The 23,344-nt window shown below is 38.6% G+C and overlaps 2 protein-coding genes across 6 annotated transcripts in view; one reads left to right on the top strand and one right to left on the bottom strand.

The window, feature by feature from the left end:
- The window catches only part of pde3b (phosphodiesterase 3B), a 253,356-nt gene extending 249,833 nt beyond the window's left edge, over positions 1-3,523 (top strand). For both annotated transcript variants that reach the window (XM_087996527.1, XM_087996528.1), the window contains exon 16: positions 900-3,523. In XM_087996527.1, coding sequence (XP_087852653.1) covers positions 900-1,144 — 245 coding nt within the window. In that variant the 3' untranslated portion in view covers positions 1,145-3,523. The remainder of the gene's footprint in view (positions 1-899) is intronic.
- cyp2r1 (cytochrome P450, family 2, subfamily R, polypeptide 1) overlaps positions 1-23,344 on the bottom strand; it is a 75,853-nt gene that overhangs the window by 27,017 nt on the left and 25,492 nt on the right. For 3 of the 4 annotated variants that reach the window (XM_043705807.2, XM_087996531.1, XM_087996530.1), the window contains exons 4-5: positions 22,983-23,312; positions 19,326-19,520 (exon numbers count right to left, since the gene is read on the bottom strand). In XM_043705807.2, coding sequence (XP_043561742.1) covers positions 19,345-19,520; positions 22,983-23,312 — 506 coding nt within the window. In that variant the 3' untranslated portion in view covers positions 19,326-19,344. Of the gene's footprint in view, positions 1-19,325; positions 19,521-22,982; positions 23,313-23,344 lie in introns of those variants that run through there. The other variant, XM_087996529.1, reaches the window with a different exon arrangement.

The raw sequence follows: 23,344 nt of genomic DNA, 5'->3' as shown, positions 1-23,344 counted from the left end.
AATGGTTACAGCATGTTGCTTTCACATAAAATTTGTGGGTTCGGTCACAGTATTGGCTGACAAGCTTCCTCTATTTGAAGGGATGCATATATTACATTGGTCTTTAATTCAAAATGTATACTGCCGAACAGTAGCACGGTGGTAGTGTCCCTACCTTTACCCATAAAATGTAGGAACTGAAGTAGACTGTTTGTCCCATTAAGTGAGTTCTGCTGTTCAGTGAGATTGTGGCTGAATTGATGGTCCTCAGCTACACTTTCCTACTTTATCTAAATAATCTTTGATTCCCTTACCAATTAAAAATCTCTCTTAGCCTTGAGTATACTGAATGACCCATCCTCAACACCGCTCTGCAATAAAGAATTCCACAGATTCAGTAGTCTCTGAAAGCAGAAATTCTTCCTAATCTCTATTTTAAATGGGCGATCCCTTAGCCTAAGATTATGCTCGTTAAACTTTAGAGATTAGACTCTCCCATAAGTAGAAACAACCTCTCCGCATCTACTCTGTCAAGTCTCCTAAGAACTTTGCACCAGAAACTTTAGGGTCAAACTTCACATCAAGACGTGAGATCCAAGGAAGCTTTGCATAACACATCAGAACAGGTTGATTTAAGACAATGCTACGTTTTCCTATGTGACAAATAAGGCTTCACCGAGGGGTCTGTTTCCATGCTGTACATCTCTATGACTCTGGGATGACATGCATGGTGGCTTGTTACTGTTACTGAACTTCCTAAAGCAGTCTGTTTGTGGTTGTTCCAAGTAAGTTATATGGATTCTATTATGAGTGCCAATAAATCAAGAACAATGAATGTATGAAACATATACTCTAAATTGGTCAGTAACAGTGACTGCAAAAATATATAGCGTTTTTAATTTATGTCTTTTTATTTGTAGGGCAGGGAAGGAAAAGAAAAGGAAGGCGGAGAATCTTCTGTCCGATTATGCATCACCTAACAGAAAATCATAACCTGTGGAAGAAAGTCATTGAAGAGGAGGAACATGAACAGCAATGCAAGTCAGAGTTAAATATACAACAAACAGATAACTCATCTTTACCTCAAACTTCAGATGAAATCCAGGTAATTGAAGAAGCAGATGAAGAGGAAGAGAGACCACAAGGGGAGGAGAGACAGTGCTGAGAAGAGAAGATGCAGTGCTAATTAATCAACATATTAAAGCCTCACTCTGCTGACACCAGAGACTGATATACTTGTTAAAAGGCCTTAATACTGTGAGAGGATTCTAGCACTCAGCAGAATCCCACTCCTATATGCACTTTCACCCATGGAAAGATTCGTGTATACCATGGAACAAAGCCCTTGTGCCCTGTGGTGTCCAAATGTTTTCATGTTGATGCTGCCTTTCAGAATGAAGAGTGCTCAATTTCCATGTGGTACTGGAGGATGTTGCAAAACTTCAGCTTAGCAACTGCTGTTACCAAAGTGAACTACAAGTTTACTGTATTCCGTTAGTAAGGAGGAAGGTGGACTTTAGGCATGTATCAGATGTCCAGCATCTATATCAGGTGGACTTGAAAATTGTGGATTGTATCTGTAGCAATTCAGAATGGAGCACTGCAGTAAAGAGCCTTGTTGTAAGGGCCCCTGATTTTTTTTTCTCTGAAAGTATCTGCTTTTATGCGGGTAAAATTCTTGTAGAATCTTTGTCTCATTATTTGACTGCAGAAGAGAATGTCAGTGACTAAAAATTCTAGCTGCATCATTTTTTTTGATGCTTTTTAATGTACAATTTGCCTTGTTGGATTTTGCCTTTCTTGTGCTGGAAGTAGCCAGGAATGCACAGTGGCCAAGCATTTCAGTTTGCCCGAACATAACTGTTCTGTAATAGAACAGAAGAGTAATGTTAATGATGAAGGGATTTTTAATATTATAGTTCTTTTCTCACTGCAACTCAGGATCCATGCTAAAATACATGAAACAATGCCATTGAAGTTATGCAGGTTGAAAGAGAAAAAACAATTGACATAATTAACATGTTATTTTGAATCTAATTTTGTTTGGGAAATTCAACTGGTCTTTCATGTCACGTACCATACACAGACCTCCTCACTTATGTATCCACATTGCTAATAATATGCATTGGTTATTGCACATCTTGAGGCTGAAAGGTTACTGTGTATTCCATTCAGTATACCTTGAAAATAGTAAAATACTTGCCAATATGATTTCAATATGTTGGATTTTGTCATATCGTATAGTATGTAGTTCTATTTTTTCACAGTAGAAACTCTAGACATTCCACAAGGGCATCGTACCTATTCAGAACTATTTATCTGCAAATTCATCCAGTGTAAACATGGTTGCAAAGAAGATGCATGTACAGCTCTTACACAATATTTGTAAGTTAGTTTAGGCTGCAGGTATGTAATTTTCTTATGCAGACTGTACAAATAGCTACTGGAATGGTTGTGCACATTTTTAATACCAAACAAGTGTTTTTAGTTATGCACAGACTGATGCCTACATTATAAAAAAGATTAATTCATCTGAAAATGTTTGTATTAATAATAGATTGTATCAAAATGCATTTTATATACCTTTACGGATGATGCGAGTAGTGAGTCTGTAAATAGCACGAGATTTCAACTCATCACTGTCAGCAGGAATAAGGTTTTTGATAGCCATGGGAGCATTTTCTCACTCCTTAATTTCTGCACCAATGTGTTTGTGTGCCTTTTCTCAGCCACTTAGAATATTAACGCACTCAACCTCAAATTGTCATATTGGTCATAAAGTGAATGCCAAGCTCTTTGTCCTATTGTCTGTAATAGATCAGAAATCTTAAGTCAGTGTGCCAGTAATATGCATAACACATCACAGTAAACCACCCCAGGGACTAATAATATTGATAAAACAAGGGGGAGGCGGAAATATAGAGGTACTATACTTGATTGATAAAGGAAGGAAACGTTAAGCAAACTGAATGCTCCAACTATGGTTGTCAGATCTTTTATAAGCTGTGCACTAAATGTTAAAAATATGAACACATCCCAACAGCACATACTGTATGTAATTTATTCCATTAAAATCCTTGTTTATTTTGTGTGTATGTGTATATATGTTAATATATACGCATTTTATATATATATGTTATATATAAAAAAGCACACATTTGTTTTGTCATGTCCAAAATTAGTAGCATTGTCTGTCTGACAGACAACCTTGGTGTTTAAACATTTTGCATCTTGATTGTGTTTAAATACTTATTTTTTTAAAATGTGACTCGGCAAACATGTTTGTTTTTCAGACAATAGTACAGAAAACTGCTACATCTTCTGTTTTGTATTTATCAGTAGTTAGGGCAATCTACTTGCTCTATAAATTAGTATATAATTTTTATAATTGTTTTCAGTGGATTTTTAAAATACTGCCTACCAAGTGGTTAACCTACAGCATTTTTAAGCAAACAGTAATATGGTACATTTTGCGTCAATTTCTTGCCTTGTGTTTGCTCAAGTTGTTCTCGCTCTGGAAATATATTTTTTTTAACTCTGTGGAGAGTATTTTGTGTCCTTTTGCTTTAAGTTTTTACCTCCCTTCTTTCTTTTGAAAAATATAGTTACTACTTCATGGAGTTCAAAAATTGAGGTAATCAACCTCCTGTCAAGAGGACTATATTGATTGTGAGATTCATTTTTACTTGGTAAACTTAGTTAGCAGTTTGCTAATAGAAATCATTTGGCATTACCAGATATTGTCATAGAATATAAATATATAGTAACAAGCAACATTTTTGAAAATTTTTTATTTGTCTTATTTTCCAAGGTTATTGGTTCACACCAACTAATGAATGTTTTGTCTTTTTAAAAAAATCAGTTCAGTTCTATTGATAAATTATTCTAAATAATAAATATGAATTCTACCACTCTCTATCTAAAAATAATCTTCAGTTTCTTTTAAAAAGCATATTGCTAGAATTCCTCAAAAGTAGTTGTAATCTTTTCGATGATTTAATCAAACTTCATGGTGGCCAGAATTGATTTTTCTAATTTCATCAGCAGCAAATGTATCACCTATGCAGAGAAGTTTGTAGTTGTGTTTTATTGGGGGTTATTCAATTTTTTAAAAGTTTTTAGTTCAAGATCTCCTTCTGCTGCTTAAATATGCCAAGAAAAGTTTTCCTCAAGCTACTGAAATTTTTATTGATTGCTTCAAGACTTGCAAGTTGGCTTTTGCCATTTAATGGTGTACTTTTATTTTGAGCCATCTATTCCGCTTAGTTTTGATTCAGTCTGCCTCAGCCATCAACCAAAGTCAGTTTTCAGTTTTGAAAGTCAAAGATCTTTTTGATGATTAACTCATCTGGCACTTCTTTTCATCTGTCACATTACTTCTGAAACATAGAATTAGCTCTTAACATCCAGATTTTATTGATTTAGATGACTCAAAGGATATCAAAACTCAAATCTCTTAAAATGCAGAAACGTACGACAGAGAATAGCCCAGTTCTCCATTCACAAGAACATAGTTAAACACTGCCAGCAAATGTTCTCCATGGTGGTCTATTCCTGACTCTGATTCAGGACACAACATTAATCTACGTTAAGAAAGGACTTTTTTTTTCTGAGCTTAATCGGACCAGTGGACACTTGACAAAACTACATGCAATCATCAACTCCCAAAGAAAGGAATTTCTGTAAAAGGGCTGCTGGAATATGATTTCAAATATCTGCATTCCGAGCAAAATGGAAATCACCAATGGTTTGGGTTCCTGTGCATTGTCTCACACTTTCTGTCTGAGCACAGAACATTCCCAGGGTTCAAACAGTTGGCACAAATCTGGTTTGCAAACCAACCTGCTCTCCGCATAAACGGATTAACCTGCATCAATATGCAAGTAAGCCTACTGATTCAATAAGTCAGATCTGGCATAGTGAAATGTAGTTGTTTCCTGCTAACACGGTTCCTCAGAGTACTGGCTCAGAGGAGCAAAGATTTAATAGTCCTTTAGAGGGTACCCTCGATATTGAAAGTGCACATTAGGTATGTAGAATCTGTTTATCTGTTAAAGTCATGATAACATCAACCTATCAAAGCTTAATGGCAGGCACATGTATCCATAAGTATTTCCAGATCATTTACACTCTTAGGTTATTGCACATTTTTCCCAACTACCAAAGTGTCTTTGCCAATAATGGCTGTTTGTGAACTTGAATTGGCTTCTCTACTTGTACAAAATACCTGCAAGTTGCATTCTTTAGTTTCTACATTGGATTTGGTCTTCAGGTACTTTGATTTTAAGTTAATTAATGTTTAAATGATTTGTAAATTTGTATTCTTTTGAGTTTAGACTTCTGATGCCCAGAATTGTGGCATGAGAAGAAACAAATATTACTCCAACAACACCCTGAAGATATCTACTTGGCTGTGTTGATTATTTAGAAGATTAATGCTTCAGGATTGTAATTCTACACTATTCTTAAGATGTATGTAAATCCTTGGTCACCTTTACCAGTTTTATTTTTGTTATCTTGATAAATCGCCAGCAGGTGGAAGTTGAACCAGTTTGAAAATTCATTCAAGTTTTTGGCTGTACTTGGTAGTTGGGAAAAATGTGCAATAACCTAAGAGTATAAATGATCTGGAAATGCCTGCACTAATTCTTCATCCGTGATTGTTCTTGAAAATATGGTGATAAGCTGCTGCTGCAGTTCATATAGTGCGACCTCAGTACTGTTCAATGGGGGATTCTCAGATTGTGACCCTGCAGCAACAATGAGTAGTGATATATTTATAAAACAGGATAGTGTGTTACTTGGAGGTGAATGTAGCCCTTAATCTTTTAGGTGGTCGAGTTTGCAAGTGCCGAAAGTGCTGTTGACAAGTTGCTGTCAGTCATTTTGTAAATGGTTCATTCTGGGGTGATGGTATGCCAATGGTGAAGGGAGGAATGTGGTAGGTGAATGAAAGGAGTATGTGATAGGTTGCCAGTCAAGAAGAATGCATTATCATGCACATCTTGAGGCAGGTGGGGTATATTCCATCACATATGAGTTGTGCCTTGTTGATGGCTTTGTGGAGTTAAAAGATTAGTTAGTTACTCTCGAATTCCTGCTGTCCGCATTGCTCTTATAACAGAACTGATCAGTTCTGAGGAAGGGTCACTGGACCTAAAATGTTAACTCTGATTTCTCTTCACCATTGCTGCCAGACCTGCTAAGCTTTTCCAGAACTTTTGTTTTTGTTTCTGATTTGCAGCGTCCACAGTCTTTTTGGTTTTTATTTTATATGTTAAGTTCCTGGTCAGTGGTAAGCACCCAAAATGTTGAACGTGAAGGATTTCGTGATAATACTTTCATTGAATGGTATATTATTCTCTCTTTTTGGAGATAGTCATTGCCTTAATAGTGCATGAATGTTGCTTACCACTTATAAACTTGAGCGTGAGTGTTGTTCCAGGCCTTGTTACATACGGACACAGACTGCTTCAATATCTGCGGAATTGCGTTTAAACGGGAAAATCCTACTTCTGACCTTATCATTGAGGGAAGATCATTGGTGAAACTGCTGAAGATTGCTGGGCCAAAGATACTTCCCTGAGGAACCCCGGCAGTGTCCTGGTGCTGAGATGATTGGTTTACAAAAACCAGCACTTCCTTCCTTGGAATTTGGGATGATTTCAACCAAGGGTGTGTTGAATGCTGGATTTAACATTTGCTTGCGCTCCTGATGCACACTCTGTCGTAAACTGTTTTGATGTCCAGTACAGTCATTCTCAACTTGGCTATAAATGTCTGCTCTTCCATCCATGTTTGGATGAAGGTTGTATTAACATTTGGAGTGGGTACCTGGCAGAACTTGAACTGAACCATTGATGAACAGGTTATTCATAAGTAAATATCACTTATTAATATTGTTGCTAATATCTTCTTGATTGTGTAGTAGAACAAAGGGGTAGTAATTAGCCGGATTGGATCAATCCTGGCATTTTTTAAATAGGACGTACCTGGACCATTTTCTAATTTGTTAGCTTGGCACCAGTATTGTTGCTTGGCTGGAGGTAGTTATAGAACACAAGTCTTCCAACCCTGTAGGTGAATCTTCGCCAGCGCCCCCATCGCCTTGGCTACATTTAGTACTTCAGCTGTTTTTGATATTGAATGGAGTGAATCTTATTGGTCTGACATCAATAAAGTTGGGAACCTTAGCACAAAGATCAGAATGGGTTGACTTAGATCTGTCTCTGCAGGTTGAAAACATATCAGCTTTGTCTTTTGCATTGATGTGCTGAGTTAATCATCACTGAGAATGGGAATGTTAATGAATCCTCCATTTAGTTGTTTAATTGGTCATCTCCACTCACAACCAGATGTGGCAGGATTGGAGAACTAATCAATTGGTTTTGGGTTTGTTTAATTCTGCAACATGTTGTTTCTGGTGTTATAGATTGCATGTAATTCTGTTGTAGCTTCAACTGGTCGGCATCTTAATTTAAGTATATCATGTGTTGCTGCTTCTGTCAGACTGGTATTTCACCTGTAAGTTTGATAGTAATGGTACAATGAGGGTTTTTTTTGGACCCTAAGGTTATACATTTTGGTGAAATGCATTGTTGCTGCTGGTGGCCCACAGCACTGTTTTGAAGTGCTAGATAGAACATAGAAAACTACAGCACAGAACAGGCCCTTCGGCCCATTCTGAATCTTTTTTATTTCACACAGTCGTAATGTCATACAGTTTAGTGGGCAATGTAAAGGTGGGCTTTGTCTCCGTGAGAACTGTGTGATGGCCATTATCATTAATATCGTAGGCAAATATTCTTTTTGATATGCAAGATCTCGAGAACAATATCAAGATGATTTGATCGCTCTTGTGGGTTTTCTCACAATCTGGCGCAGGCCTATTCCTGCAGCTGTGCCTTTCAGGGCTGTGCCTCATCTCTCAGAATGTTTACTGTGCCACTCTTGGTGATGAACATTCGAGCCCACCCCCCAGAATACATTCTGTGCCTTTACTTCCCTTATTGCTTCTGACAAGTGTGTGTTTAACTTGGAGGACTATACTGCCACTTACGAAAGATGTTCAACAAAATGTTTCTACTCTACTTTCCCCTCATTTCCTCTTCTTAGTAACCATGTCCTTTTCTTTGGATTCCAGGTATTATTTGGGGTTTCTGTGTTGGTTCATCCAACCAGAGAACAAAGGTTGTGTTCCAAGGTTAATTCTCTTACAGCTCAGTGGTGTAAGACAACCTGGCTGTTCAGAGTGCAAACATTTGCAATAGACAGTTATTCTCCCATATGGAACAATGACACATTCCCATCCACATACAGATTCTGAAGCTTCCACATGTGAAGATGATGATTCTGTGAAGGGTATTCTGACAGTTATTAATTAACATGGGAGAAATCACCTGTCAGCTGTTCAGCCTTCACCAGATAAATATAAATGAGGCAGGCTTTTTGCACTGTACATGATTGAAATGCTTGTTATTGTCATCATATAATTAGTTTTTTTTAGGGGATATTGTATGCAATTTCGGCATTTATTTTTTCAGATCCAGACTTTTTCAGCTTTCACAAAATATCAACTGGAATCTGAAAACTGTTAGATTCCTGACAGGCATTTCCCCTTGTGCTCCCACATTGGCTAAGAAGAGAGTCCTTTTGTTGGGTTATGGCCATAACTGCATACCTTTTGTAATTTGCTACTGGAGTGTTTTAATTAATGAAGTGCATTGTTGAGATTTTTAATCCAGAATGTAGGATTAAGCTGCAAGATATGTCAAACCACTTGCAAAACTGTTGGAATTTATCTTATTTCAGTGATGTTTCAGCAATATATTAACAGTATTAATAAAAATGAAGGCATTGTTCAAATAGTAATTGCTATTTACAGCAGTGTGCATTTTTAAAGGCAAATATCATTTGTAACAGAAGATAAAAGTATTGTGAGTGAGTGAGCAAGGTGATGCTGCCAACATCATTTGGGTCACAACTGAACATGACCTGCACAGTTCCAAACATTATTTAGTAATATATTTTATAGTATGAAGAATTTGTGTAATTGCAAATAGCTCACTGAAGCAGAAATTAAACAAGCTAAGCTTGGGACATGTGACAAATAGCCATCTGACCTGGGAAAAAAATGGTAGCTACTCTAATGGTTTGCATTTTGTTAATCCAATAATACTTCCATTTTGTGTTGACAGGTAATATCATACTTACCTAGTAAAATGATGTGATGATGTGTTGCAAAGGGAATTTTGGGAGTTACGTAGAAAGTTGAAAAGCAGGACTTCCAGGTTTGCAATCTCAGGATTATTCCCTGTTTCATGTGCTTGTGAGGCCAGAAATAGGAAGATAATAAATGAGTTGATTACATAACCATCCTGAGGTCAGAAGTGTGGTGCATGAAGGGTTTAAACTAGTGTGATGGGGGCTGGGGGAAGTGGGGAACCAGAGCAGTAGGTCAACATATCGAGTAATTGAAGAGAAGGTAGAGAGTTTAAGTGAAGTAAGTCTAATAGGAAGCACAGGCAGGACCAGTTTAATGAACATGGTAGGACAGGTAGTCTGAAGTGTATTTATTTTAATGCAAGGAGTTTAACAAGGAAAGCAGCTGTGCTTAAAGTCTAGATCAGTACATGGAACTAAGATATTGTAGCTATTACAGAAATTTAGTTGAGAGAAGGGCAAGACTGGCAGCTCAGCAGTGTAAAAGTGCTGAGGGAGTTGCATTATTGATTAAGGAGACTGGCACAACTGCACTAAGAAAGGACACCTTGGAGGGATTGTCCAGTGATGCTATGTGGATAAGCCTCAGAAGTAAGAAGTTTGCAATCATAATGATTGCATTCTATTATAGACCCCTTGACAGCAAGAGATAGAAGATCAGATAAGCAAGCAGATCATGGAAAAATGTAAACACAGCAGGATTGTTGTGGTAGGTGGTTTTTACTTTCTAAATAGTGACTAAGGCTCCCTTAATGCTGAGATGAGGCAGAATTTATTAGGTGCATATTGGAGAGTTTCTTGAATCACTGTGTAGTTAGTCCAACTAAGGAGGGGTCCATACTAGATCTCGTACTGGGGAAAGAACTTGGCCAGATGATCAACATTTCAGTGGCGGAGCATTTTGGGGATAGTGATCATAATTTGATAAGTTTTATAATAGTTACAGATAAAGATAAGACTGGTCTGCAGGGGGAAGTATGCAATTTGGGGAAGGCTAATTACAACAATCTTAGGAAGGAATGGAGAAATTAGATTGGGGACAGCTGTTTGAGGGTAAAGTATTTTAAAGGCCAGTTGTTCAGAGTTCAGAACCTGCATGTTCCTGTGAGGATGAAAGATAAGTATGGTAAGATTTGGGAACCTTGGTTGACAAGGGATATTCAAAATTTAGTCGAAAAGAAGGTGGAAGCGTATGTAAGGCTTAGGAATTTGAAATCAGATAAGGTTGAGGAATATAAAGGAAGCAGGAAAGAACTTGAGCAAGAAATTAGGAGGCTAAAGATGGCCTTGAAATGTACTTATCAACAGAATTCCAAGGCATTATATGTGTTCATTAAGAGAGCAGCTGGTAGAAGGGTAAGTCCACTGAAGGATAAAGGAGGGAATTTGTGTGGAACCAGAAGAAGTGCAAGAGGTCCTTAATGAGTACTTCAAATTGATATTCACTAAGGAAAAGGACTTGGATGATGGTAAGTTGAGGGATGATTTTGTTGATGTTCTATTCTGTGTTGATATTAAGAAGGTGGTGGTGTTAGGTGTCTTGAAAACAGTAAGGTAGGTAAGACCCCAGGGCAGAATAGCATTTATCCGAGGAGATTGAGGGAGGCAAAGGAGATTAGATTAGACTAGATTACTTAGTGTGGAAACAGGCCCTTTGGCCAACAAGTTCATACCGACCCGCCGAAGCGGAACCCACCCAGACCCATTCCCCTACATTTACCCCCGCACCTAACACTACGGGCAATTTAGCATGGCCAATTCACCTGATCTGCACATTTTTGGACTGTGGGAGGAAACCGGAGCACCCGGAGGAAACCCACGCAGACACGGGGAGAATGTGCAAACTCCACACAGTCTGTCGCCTGAGGCGGGAATTGAACCCGGGTCTCTGGCGCTGAGAGGCAACAGTGCTAACCACTGTGCCACCGTGCCACCCACGGAGGAGATTGCTGGGGCCATGACAAGATCTTTTGATTATTCTCCAGTTTTCTGTGCTCTTGTCGGGTCATACAGCACGAAAACAGACCCTTTGGTACAACTTGCCCCTGCCTACCATGATTCCCAAACTGAACTAGTCCCATTTAGCACATATCCCTCCAAACCATTCCTGTTCATGGACCTGTCCAAAAGTCTTAAATGTTGCAACTTTACCTGCATCTACCACTTCCTCTGGCAGGTCATTTCACATAACCACCCTCTGTGAAAAGATTGCCTCTCAGGTCCCTTTTAAATCTTTCCACACTCACCTTAAACCTATGCCCTTTAGTTCCCCTGTCCTTTGGCTATTCACCTTATCTATGCCCACATGATTTCATAAACCTCACAAAATCATCCCTCAGCTTGTTACATTCCAGTGAAACAAGTCCGAGCTAATCCAGCCTCTCCTCCTAACTCAAACCCTTCAGTCTTGGTGACATCCTTATAAATCATTGTAAATCGTCGTCTACAATTTAATAATATCTTTCCTATAGCAGGGTGACCAGAACTGTACCCGGTACTTCAAATGTGGCCTCACCAATGTCTTGTACTGATGTAACATGACATCCCAACTCACTGGTCTGAGCAATGAAGGCAAGTGTGCCAAACGCCTTCTTGACCATCCTGTCCACTTGTGATGCCACTTTGAAGGTTTTTCTGTACAGCAACACTCCTCAGGGCCCTACCATTACCTATGTAAGCCCTGTCCTGGTTTGTCTTAGCAAAATGCAACAACTCACATTTACCTGCATTAAACTCCATCTGCCATTCCTCAGCCCACTGGCCCAGTTGATCAAGATCCTGTTGTACTTTTGGATAACCTTCTTTACTGTATGTTGACTTGGATAAAAATGTAGGTGGTCTGATTAATAAGTTTGCATACAGCATCAAAATTGGAGTTGTAGATAGTGAGGAAGGGTGGCGGAAAAATGGCAAATGAAGTTTAATACAGACAAGTGTGAGGTGGTGCATTTTGGGAGGTCAAATGCAAGGGGAAAGTATACAATAAAAGGCAGGGCCTTAAGAAGCATTTGATATACAGAGGGATGCTGAGGTGTAAGTGCATAGCTCCCTCAAAGTGGATAAAGTGGTAAAGGAGGTGCACAGCATGTTTGCCTTCATCAGTAAGGGCATTGAGTGTAAGTCATGTTGCAATTGTATAAAACTTTGGTTGGGCTAAATTTCAATTATTATATGTGATTCTGGTTGCTGCACTGTAGGGAAGATGTGAAACTTTGGAAAGATTTTCCAGGATGGTGCTTGGCTTGGAGTATATTATCTATGAGTAAAAGTTGGACAAACCTGGATATTTCTTACTTGAGTATTGGAGGAAGAGGAGCGACGTGATAGAAGTATATAAAAGTATGAGAGGCACGGATAATTGGAGTCTTTTTTCCGAAGGTGAAAATGTCAAATACTGGGGGGTATAGGTTTAAGGTGACAGGGGAATGATTAAAGGAGAAAGGGAGATAGGTTTTATTTACACATAGCGATAGGTACTTGGAACATGCTGTCAGGGGAGGTGGTAGAAGCAGATGTGATAGCAACATTTAAGAGGCATTTAGACAGACACATAAACAGGCTCTGGAGGGATACGGACTACGTGCAGACAGATGGAATTAGTTTAGACTAGCATCATGGTTGGCACAGACATGTTCAGCCAAAGGGCCTAATCCTGTGCTGTTACCTTCTATGATGAGTCCTGTTGTTTGAACTGTCAGCTAACAAGTTATTCTATCGGTAAAATGCATGTTTAATAGTTTTAAATTGTGCTGGTTTGTGAAATAGCTTTTGATGGTTTCTTTTGTTGCAGCATTGAGAGTTTTGAGAATACAACTTGCAATTAAGCATATATGTCTCTATAAAGAAACCAGTTTAACTTGCTTGAGAAAAGCAAGTGATCAGGTTGTGTGCCGTATCGATAGTAAGCAAGGCATGTTGTCAAAATCTCTGGCGATTTCCCTAGTTTAATTTGGGATACAGCCATACTAACTGAACTCAAAATGGTTAAACACCATTTAGAGTTTAAATTTTAAGATTCAGGGGTGTCCATTGCAGAAAAACAAGCCATTAAGTACTTTACAATTGGAAACAAAGGTCTGTACAGTCTTAACATACCAACGAGTTAAAAGATACCCAAAATGTGAACTACATGAGAGACCATTTCAGAGTCATTTTATTTTTCCATACCTATTGACAAGAAATCTTGTCTTTTAGACAAATATGTAGAACACAATGAGCAAATGCATAGAAAATGGCCAAAGCTGTGATTTTATTTCAGATGGGAAGCTAGCAAATACATTGGTTAGTTGGTGATCACATCCACCAGGGATACTACACAAAGAATTTTTAGTTAATCCAAATGTAGGTGGTATGATTAATAACTTTGCATACAACATCAAAATTGGAGTTGTGGATAGTGAAGAAGGTTGGCGGAAAAATAGCAGATGAAGTTTAATCCAGACGAGTGTGAGGTGGTACATTTTGGGAGGTCAAATGCAAGGGGAAAGTATAAAGTAAAAGGCAGGACCTTTAGAAGCATTGATATACAGAGGGATGCTGAGGTGCAAGTGCATAGCTCCCAGAAAGTGGCAACACAATTGGATAAAGTGGTAAAGGAGGTGTGCAGCATGTTTGCCTTCATCAGTAAGGGCATTGAGTGTAAGTCATGTTGCAATTGTATAAAACTTTGGTTCGGCCAAATTTTGATTATATGTGATTCTGGTTGCTGCACTGTAGGGAAGATGTGAAGCCAGAACTAATGTACATAATGAGACAAAGTGTGGTGAACACATATTCCGCACACTCAAATCTCATTGAAGAAATCAATAAATATCATTTGAAGTACTTGCAAAAATTCAAATTGTTTGATCTCAATATTTGTGACATCATACTGTTCACTAAGATTAATACAAGGGCAAATCCCAATATTCCAGCCCATGAATTTTCTTAAAAGAACAATATGCCCACAGGTATAGGTAACCACGACAAATCCTATAAAGGTAAAGCTTTCAACTTACAATGGCTCACCAATTTATGTGAAGGATCAATTGTGCTGGAGTGCAAGTACGATCAATCTACCTGGATATCACAATATTCTGCATCCTAAGTACTGCTGGGTCATCTGCTGTACCTCTACACTAGTCACAATCCATTGAATAAGTCAACATTGGAAATAATAGAATGTGCAATAGATAATTTAGAAAACATTTGCTGAACTAAATGTGAAAGAAAAATGGAACACCACTTTCTTCTGAATCAGTGGGGCTAAACTCGGCCAAGATAAAAGTCCAAGTTAAAAAGAGAAAGTCTGAACGAAATCCAAATTTGACAATATCATCTCTGAGACAAAGAAGGATGGATGTATGAATAGGAAGGATTTGTAGAATCCCTACAATGTGGGAACAGGCCATTTGGACCAACAAGTCCACACCAACCCTCTGAAGAGTAACCCCACCCAGACCCATTCCCCTACCCTATTATTCTATGTTTACCCCAACTAATTCACTTAACCTGCACATCTTTGGATTGTGGGAGGAAACTGGAGCACCCATAGGGAACCCATGCAGACACTGGGAGAATGTACAAACTCCACACAGACAGTCGAGGGATATGGGCCAAATGCTGGCAAATGCGATTAGGTTCATTTGGGATATCTGATCGGACTGGATGAGTTGGATTGAAGGGTCTGTATATCTCTGACTTTTAAGTTCTTAGGAAATATCTGCTCAGCTTGCAATAATGTAAGGGCTGAAAGAGAAAGGGATCAAAATGGATCTCATGCTTTGTGTCATTAAATTCATCAAAAGATTGACTATTTACAGGAAGATCTGAAGTATTGTATGCTGTTCTGGCCAACTTACCTAAGGAAGAATGTACTTGCCACAGAGTGTGGAGTAACAAAGGTTATACACTTGATTTCAGGAATAGCAAGTTGTTCTTTGAGGAGGAAATTAAAAGACGGGACTTGTATTCTGTCAATTTTAGAAGAACAGGAGTGACTTAAATGAAGCATACAACATTCTTAAACAGGTAGGGTTAGGAATATATATCTGCTTATGATCTGTGAGAAAGTGGAATATGGAATAACTTGAATATTTCTGGTTTGAACAGACTTTATGGGCGGCACGGTGGCACAGTGGTTAGCACTGCTGCCTCACAGTGCCAGAGACCCAGCTTCAATTCCCACCTCAAGCGACTGTGTGGAGTTTGCACGTTCTCCCCGGTTCTGCGTGGGTTTCCTCCGGATGCTCCGGTTTCCTCCCACAGTCCAAAAATGTGCAGGTTAGGTGAATTGGCTATGCTCAATTGTCCGCAGTGTTAGGTGAAGGCGTAAATGTAGGGGAATGGGTCTGGGTGGGTTGTGCTTTGGCGGGTCAGTTGGGCCGAAGGGCCTGTTTCCACGCTATAAGTAATCTATACATTGAATTATCCTGTGATTTCTTGGAGACAATAACTCCGCAAGAACTCAATAGGTCAAACAGAACTGTGGATTATTTGCTTTTTACTGGAAAAGCAAGTTTAATTTTAGGAGGAGAGTTCAATAAAGCTTTTATGAGAGATTAGAGGTAAATTTTAAAGTGGTGCTTAATTGCTATACAATCAGATTTCAAAAACAAAACATGGACTGTGCTGTTTAGTGCCTAGCATCTGTCTTTGGACCGATGATGATGCATGTTTTCATAGACATGGATGAATTAGAGAAGTTTGTAAGGAAAAGCAGAGCTCTGTCTCTTCCTCAAAAAGAGACAAAGTAAACTATCTGAAAGGTCGCTGTGAAGTACTAATGAAACCTGATGAAGTTTCAAATATCAGGGTTCCTAATCACTTTCCATCTGAATCTAATATCTCGCCTCGATCTTCCACTATTCTGTGACTGTCAGCAATTTGACCTTGTCAACAGAGAATTAGAAGAACTGAGAGAAGTAAATCCATTCTATCAACTGAATTTGTATCCCTCACCACAGGGGTTCTGTTCCTTTTTCTTTTTTTAAAAACATAATATCTCTGCAGAGAAGAGTTGTCTGCATGAATGAATGTGTTTCGGATTCTGGGGAAATAGTTTAATTCTGAGCAGTAGTTTAGTTGTTAACCATTTTTACAACTTGTTTAAAAAACTGTCTTGCTATAAAGAATCATTTTTGAATTAATTACAAAAGCCTACTGGTCATTCCTTTTACTCTGCATAGTAATATAAAAGCTAGACAAATCGACCACTTTGATAATTAAATAAAACACTTCAACTTTTGAGACCGCTTGGGGAATGGTGAGGCTTGAATATCACTAGATTCCTCTTTTAGAATCATAACAGTAGATGCAGAAAGGATGTTTCCCCTGGCAATGCAATCTGAACCAGGGGACACAGTTTGAGAAAAGAAGTAAGGGATTTAGGACAAAAGTGAGGAGAAATTTCTTCAATCAGAGGATGGTGAATCATTTAAATTTTCTACTGTAAGCCACGGAGGCTCAGTCATTGACTACTCAAGACAAAGATCAATAGATTTGTAATATTAAAGATATTAAGGAATATTGAGGTAGTGTTTTTAAAGTGTTCAGCATGATCTAGTTGAATGGTACAGCAGGCTTTATGTCTGAATGGGCTACTCCTGCTCCTATTTCCTGTCTTCCTATAACATCTATCATGGTTGAAGGATGTCCCAAAGCACTTGCAGCAACTCGGGTATGTTTTAAAATGTTATTACTATTGTGATTATAGAAAGTGTACACAGCAAGTTCCCAGTAACAGCAATATGATAATGACCACATCATCAGGTTTAAGGGTGTTGAGGAATAAATATTATTCACCTTTGAAAGATCATCAAAGGATCAAATTCTGAAAGGGCAGATGGGACTAGATTTTGCACTCAGGACTCCAAAGTAGGACTTGAATTTGCAACAGTTTGCCTCATAGTCAAGAGTTAAGAGTCATAGAATTATACAGCATGAAAACAGACCCCTTGGTCAATTCGACCATGCCAACCAGATAACCTAAACTGATCTAGTCCTATTTACCGGCATTTGGTCCATATCTCTCTCAACCCATTCTATTCATGTACCATCCAGATGCCTTTTAAATGTTGTAATTGTACTACTTCCACCACTTCCTTTGGTAGCTCATTCCATACACACACCACCTCTGCATGAAAAAGTTATCTCTTGGGTCCCTTTCAAATTTTTCCCTCTCAACTCAAACCTAGGCCTTCTAGTTTTAGACTCCCCTACCCTGGGAAAAAGGACTTCAGCTCTTCATCCTATCCATGCCCCTCATGATTTTATAAATCTCTATAACGCCACCCCTCAGCCTGTGACACGCACTCCAGGGAAAAGAGTTCCAGCCTATTCATCCCCTCCTTAATGCTCAAACCCTCCAATCCTGGCAACATCCTTGTAAATCTCTTTTGAAGCCATTCAAGTTTAAGAAATTTGCTTCAGTGTTCAGTATATTGCTTTTTTTTAAACATAAATGAATCATATGTTTGATTAACTGGGAGTATCCTTCTTGAAGCAACATCTACAAGTTTTCATACAAATCTCTTCTAAGAGTAAACTTCAATGACTTTGTTTGGATTGCCAAAATTCATTTTGCCTTGCCAGGGGAGTTCTCTCAGTTCTTAATTGGTCAACATTTCAGGGAAGGACAAACACTTTTGAAGATGCGAACAAGATGTTGAAGAATTTAGGTGGTGTTGAGCTTAATGACTGGGAGGAGCTTGCTTATAATTGTTCAGAATGGTAACAACTCATCCCTCAAGGTGCCATGCTTTAACAAGGAGGCCAAATCGAGCTAGAGAGGAAAGGAAGATAACCCTGTAATCTTGATCCCACTACCTGCCAGGCAGTCACATCTGTCCAAGATCTTTGGGTTGAGAATTAGCCTGATTATTCACATACAGACCCATGGCAGAAACACAATACTGAGTAGAAGTCATTCAAGAATTAAGTGGCAGCTGGCATACAAATCATATCCACTCTCCTAGGTTAATAGAAGAAAGGACTCCTTTATGGAAAGGAAGGATACCTGGTCGTTAAGGATTGTAATTAAATATTATCCAGTCGTTGGTTCTGGTACTTGGTTATTGATTACCTCCGTTAAAGTCAATGTAGAGATTTGAGAGAAACATGCAATTTACAAAAAAAAATAAAATCTGAGTGCAAGGCCATTTGCTCACATGATTTAACAGTTTCATATTCTGTGTGTTACAATTGTAATTGAAAACAAGGACACTGTTACTGGAATTAACCACTTCGTTTAAAGATATGAATTTTGCAGGTCTGATGCAGAGAACTATGAACTGAAGCGATTTAGAAAGAAGAGTAAGGAGAAATAATGCAAACAAAAAAATGTAATTTCGAAGAAGATGCAATAACAGCTGGCAGTTTACACATTTCTTTGGAGGTGGAATGATAAGTTAGAATAGATCACATACAAAACTATTCGGCACATAACGTTCTCTGAAAGAGCTATAGCCAGTTGATGAGGCTGTTAAAAATATGGGATGTTTGACCTTATGGTGATACAGAATATAAAAGTAAGGAATTGTGTCCAATTCTGAGTGCCACTTTTTATGTCATGCCTGACAATACGTGAAAAGGTCACATACTAGAATTATAGCAAGGATAAGAGACTTCAGTTCTGGGAAGATACTACAGAAGCTGGGATTCATTAGAGATAGGTGATTCTTGAGTGGGAAGGGTTTTGATGGAATAAATGAGAAATATTCTGCCAGCAAGATGACTGGTAACCAGAGATTAAAGATAATTGGCAAAAGAGAGAGTTGAGAAATATTTTTTGGTCAGCAAGTAGTAAGATCTGGAATGTACTGCCTGAGAAGTTGATGGTAGGAAATTCAATAGGAACTTTCAAACTAGAATTGTATGTGGACACTAAAAAGGAGAAATTAGCAGGACTACAGGGAAAAGTAGAGGAATGGATAAAATGGATCATGGTTTTAAAGTGCTGACCCAGAAACTCTCTGCCATATGACCTTCTGCACGCTGTGATTTTAAACTTTTGGGTATTTCACATTATCTGCATTCAGAATGTTTTAGATCACAAGATTAAAGTAGAGATTTAGAAATATGGAAGAGAATTCATTACAACAAACATTTTGAATTATAGATTGCTTTTTCTTTTTTATTTTAATTGGAGGTAACATTCCCTTTATTTTAGCGTCTTTCAACTGAGATAAGATATGGATAAGGCTGTAATGTCATTCCCATTTTAGGTTTCAGATTTGGAATTGTTCCTGGTGGAAAATGAAGATGAAATCTTTGTAATAACATGGTAAAAAACAGAAATAGCTCCATTCTTGCAAGCTTTTCTCCAAGACAATTCCTTCGTCCTGCGAAACATAGAATTGTTAACTAGTTACTCAAAATTCATGAAAAAAAACTGTGTAATTTTTAATAACTCTTCTTCCTGCTCAAAGCATTGAATATTATCAGTCCTAAACTGTTCACTCTAAAGCTGTTACCAAGCTTACAAAAAATTGCACACTATGCATGAGATAGGGCTTGTAAAAATAACAGGAAGGTTAACTGTGCTCATCATTTATTATGTGCAAATCAATGTCCGGAGTTGTACAATAAGTGTGCAAATCCACAAGTTCCTGTCTGTAAAAAGGTGCATGAGATAAATAGAAATGAAATTCCTTTTTTTTTAACCATACTTGTACACAAAATTTGCCACAAAATATGAGGTCAAGCCATTACAGTATCCTTTCACTGGTATGATAAATCTATCTTAATGCCAAAAAAAAAGCACTGAGAGCTTTTACAGGTATGAATTCACAATCTTACAGCTTTTAGTTATTGTTAGTGATTATTAAAGAAACTCTTGTGTCTTCTTTCAATCTCAATTTAATATTTGTATCCCATTTCTGATATTGGATTTTTGACACTGAATTCATTGCATGATTCAAATATGCACTGCTCATTGACAATTCTTCAATCTGGCTACTTTGGTTAAGGAGATGTACAGTTTTTTGGTCTGTACCTACACATTTCATATACCCCAAGAATGGTGCAATGTTGGTTGGATGTCTTGTTGATAGCAACTGGTCATAAAAAAAATTCCCATATACAGTAATGGGAAAATACAAATCTAACAAACAGCTCATTGTCCAAGTGTTTATAAATTCCACTTTTGGACACATTCATTATGGATTTAGGACTTTGGAATGCCATGACAATACCATTCAAGTCCAAATCTGGGAATTCTGCAAGAACTGAAGGTTTTTCAAAAAGCTAAATTGCTTTACTTAGCTTTTAAAGTCTCTCATTCCAAATGGGACATGATTCCACAAAAGCAAATAATGCTCTAGTAATTGTGCAAATATATTTTTTAAAAATCTGTTCACAGGATGTGAGCGTCATTGGTCAGACAGTATTTATTGCCCATCCTGAATTGCCTTGTAACAAGGGTGAGTGAGTTGCTTTCTGAAACTGTTGAAAAGCTTGGAGTGCTGGGACCCTCACAGTGTTGCGAGGATGGGAATTTTGACCTAGTGGCAGTAATGGAATGGTGATAAAGTTCTACTTCTAATGTACAATCTCTGATTGCAAACTGTTTCAAAGGTAAAAGTCAGGCTTCTTATAGTTCTCACTGGAAATCTTCATTCATCTACTCTGCTATAGCACCCAATATATAGTTTTCAGAAACAGGAACTTTGGATGAATTTTCTCTTTGTTGCAGTTGTACCCCAGTTAATTTCTGATCTGAGATATTCTAGTCTGTATGGGGGCTTATTCTTCTATTAAACCATTTGCAGAGTTCCCTAAAAGCGCATTTTAATTTTTTTCCAACTGAGTTTTGTAAGTCCCTTTCCATGACAACTGCAGTCTTAGTGCACTATCACAACTAAAGCAGCACTGTAGTTTTGAAAGCATTTCATAAAATATTTAACTTTTTCTTCCATTCACCAGTGGGACTTTCTCACCAGCACTTTTTACCTGTGCTAGTGGTCCTTGAAAATATGATGGTGAACTGCCTTCTTGAATCACTGCAATCCATGTGCTCTTGACCACAATGCCCGTCAGGAGGGAATTCCAGGATTTTGATCCATTGACGGTGAAGGAATTGCGATATACTTCCAAGTCAGGACGGTGAGTGGCTTGGAGTGCAACTTACAGGTGGAGGTGTTTCCATGTATTTGCTGCCCTTGTCCTTCTAGATGGAAGTGTTCACAGGTTTGGAAGGTGCGAAGGATCTCTTGTGAATTTCTACTTGTAGATAGTACACACTGCTGCTACTAAGCGTTGATGGAAGAGGTAGTGGATGCTTGTCGATGTGGTGCCATTCAAGAGACTGCTTTGACCTGGATGATGTCAAGCTTCTTGAGTGTTGTTGGAGCTGCATCCAGGCAAGTGGGGAGTATTCTATCATACTCCTGACTTGTACTTTGTAGATGTGGGTAGATTTTGGAGAGTCAGGAGGTGAGTTAACAAGCTGCAGTATTCCTAGCCTCTGACCTGCTCTTGTAGCCTCTGTGTTTATATGGTGAGTCCAGTTGGGTTTCTGGTCATAGTAACTTCAGGATGTTGATAGTGGGGGATTCAGCGATGGTACCACGATTGAATGTCAAGGGGCAGCAGTTACATTGTTTCTTACTGGTGATGGTCATAGCTTGGTATTTGTGTGTCCCAAATGTTATTTGCCACTTGTCAACCCAAACTTGGGTATTGTCCAGATCTTGAACATGGACTGATTCAGTATCTCACATCTGGAATTCAATTCTTTGGTTTAGCCATAGACAAATGTGGTCAGGAGCTGAATGGACCTGGCAGAACCAAACTGGGCATCACTGAGCAGATTATTGCTGAGTAGGTGCTGCTTGATAGTACTGTTGATGACACCTTCTATCACTTTACTAATGATAGAGAGTAGACTGATGGGGCATTCATTGGCCAGGTTAGACTTGTCCTGCTTTTTGTGTAGATTTTTGTGTACCCACATTGTCCGATAGTTACCAGTGTTGTAATTGTACTGGAAGAACTTGGCTAGGGGAGCAGCAATTTCTGGAGCACAAGTCTTCACTACTATTATTGGAATGTTGTAAGGCGCCATAGTGTTTGTAGTGTCCTGTGCCTCCAACAGTTTCTTGATATCATGTGGAGTGAATCAAATTGGCTGAAGAATGGTGTCTGTGACACTGATTAGAATGGATCATCCAATCAGAATTTCTGGCTGAAGATTGCTGTGATCGTTTGTACTGATGTGCCAGCTTCTTTTACCATTGAGGATGGGGATATTTGTAGAGTCTGCTCCTCCAGTGAGATGTTCAATTTAAAAAAAAATAGAATCCCTATAGTGTAGAATCAGGCCATTCGGCCCATTGAGTCCACACCAACCCTCTGAAGCATGTCTTACCCAGACTCACCCCCTAACCTATCCCTGCAACCCTGCATTTCCCATGGCTGATCCACCTAGCCTGCACATCTTTGGACTGTGGGAGGAAACCAGAGCACCTGGAGGAAACCCACGCAGACACGGCGAATGTGCAAACTCCACACAGACAGTTGCCCAAGGGTGGAATCTAATCCGGATCCCTGGTGCTGTGAGGCAGCAGTGCTAACCACTGAGCCTCAGTGCTGCTCCCTGGGTCACTGTGCTGCCCCTGTCATTCACAACTGGATATGGCAGGACTGCAGCTTAGATGCATTGGTCGTGGGATTGCTTCTCTCTGTCTCTCACTTTCACTAATCAAAAACTGCTAGGATCTGTTTGGAACTGTTAGGCAGAGGAATATTTTCTAATTCGCTTGCATCAGTTTCTTATCCAAATACAGCATGTTTGCATTACTTACCAATAGAAAACGGAACAAATGCTTCCTTCTTCACAAATTGTTTGTTGCTATCCAGAAATCTCTCGGGGCAAAATACATGAGGAGTGCTCCAATATTTCTCATCAAAATGTACAGAGTAAAGATTTGTTATAACTGTGGTTCCCTTTGGAATGGAATAACCTCGAACTATGGTGTTCTTGGCAGTTGCACGAAAAATACCAAGTGGAGCAATGTTGCAAAATCGAAGAACTTCATGAAGAACTGCCTCTGTGTATGGCATCTGTGGCTTGTGTTCCAGAGAAGGTATTTGATTTTTTCCCATTATACTGTCAATTTCTTGATGTACCTTTTCTGAAAAGGCAGAAATAACACTCTTAATGATA

The sequence above is a fragment of the Chiloscyllium plagiosum genome, unplaced genomic scaffold (genome assembly GCF_037043375.1).
Source record: "Chiloscyllium plagiosum isolate Xiang-an unplaced genomic scaffold, Cpla_swu_hap1 HiC_scaffold_18, whole genome shotgun sequence".
Lineage (NCBI taxonomy): Eukaryota > Metazoa > Chordata > Chondrichthyes > Orectolobiformes > Hemiscylliidae > Chiloscyllium > Chiloscyllium plagiosum.
The sequence above is the reverse complement of the archived record's forward strand: the minus strand, read 5'-3'. Positions and strand labels throughout refer to the sequence as shown.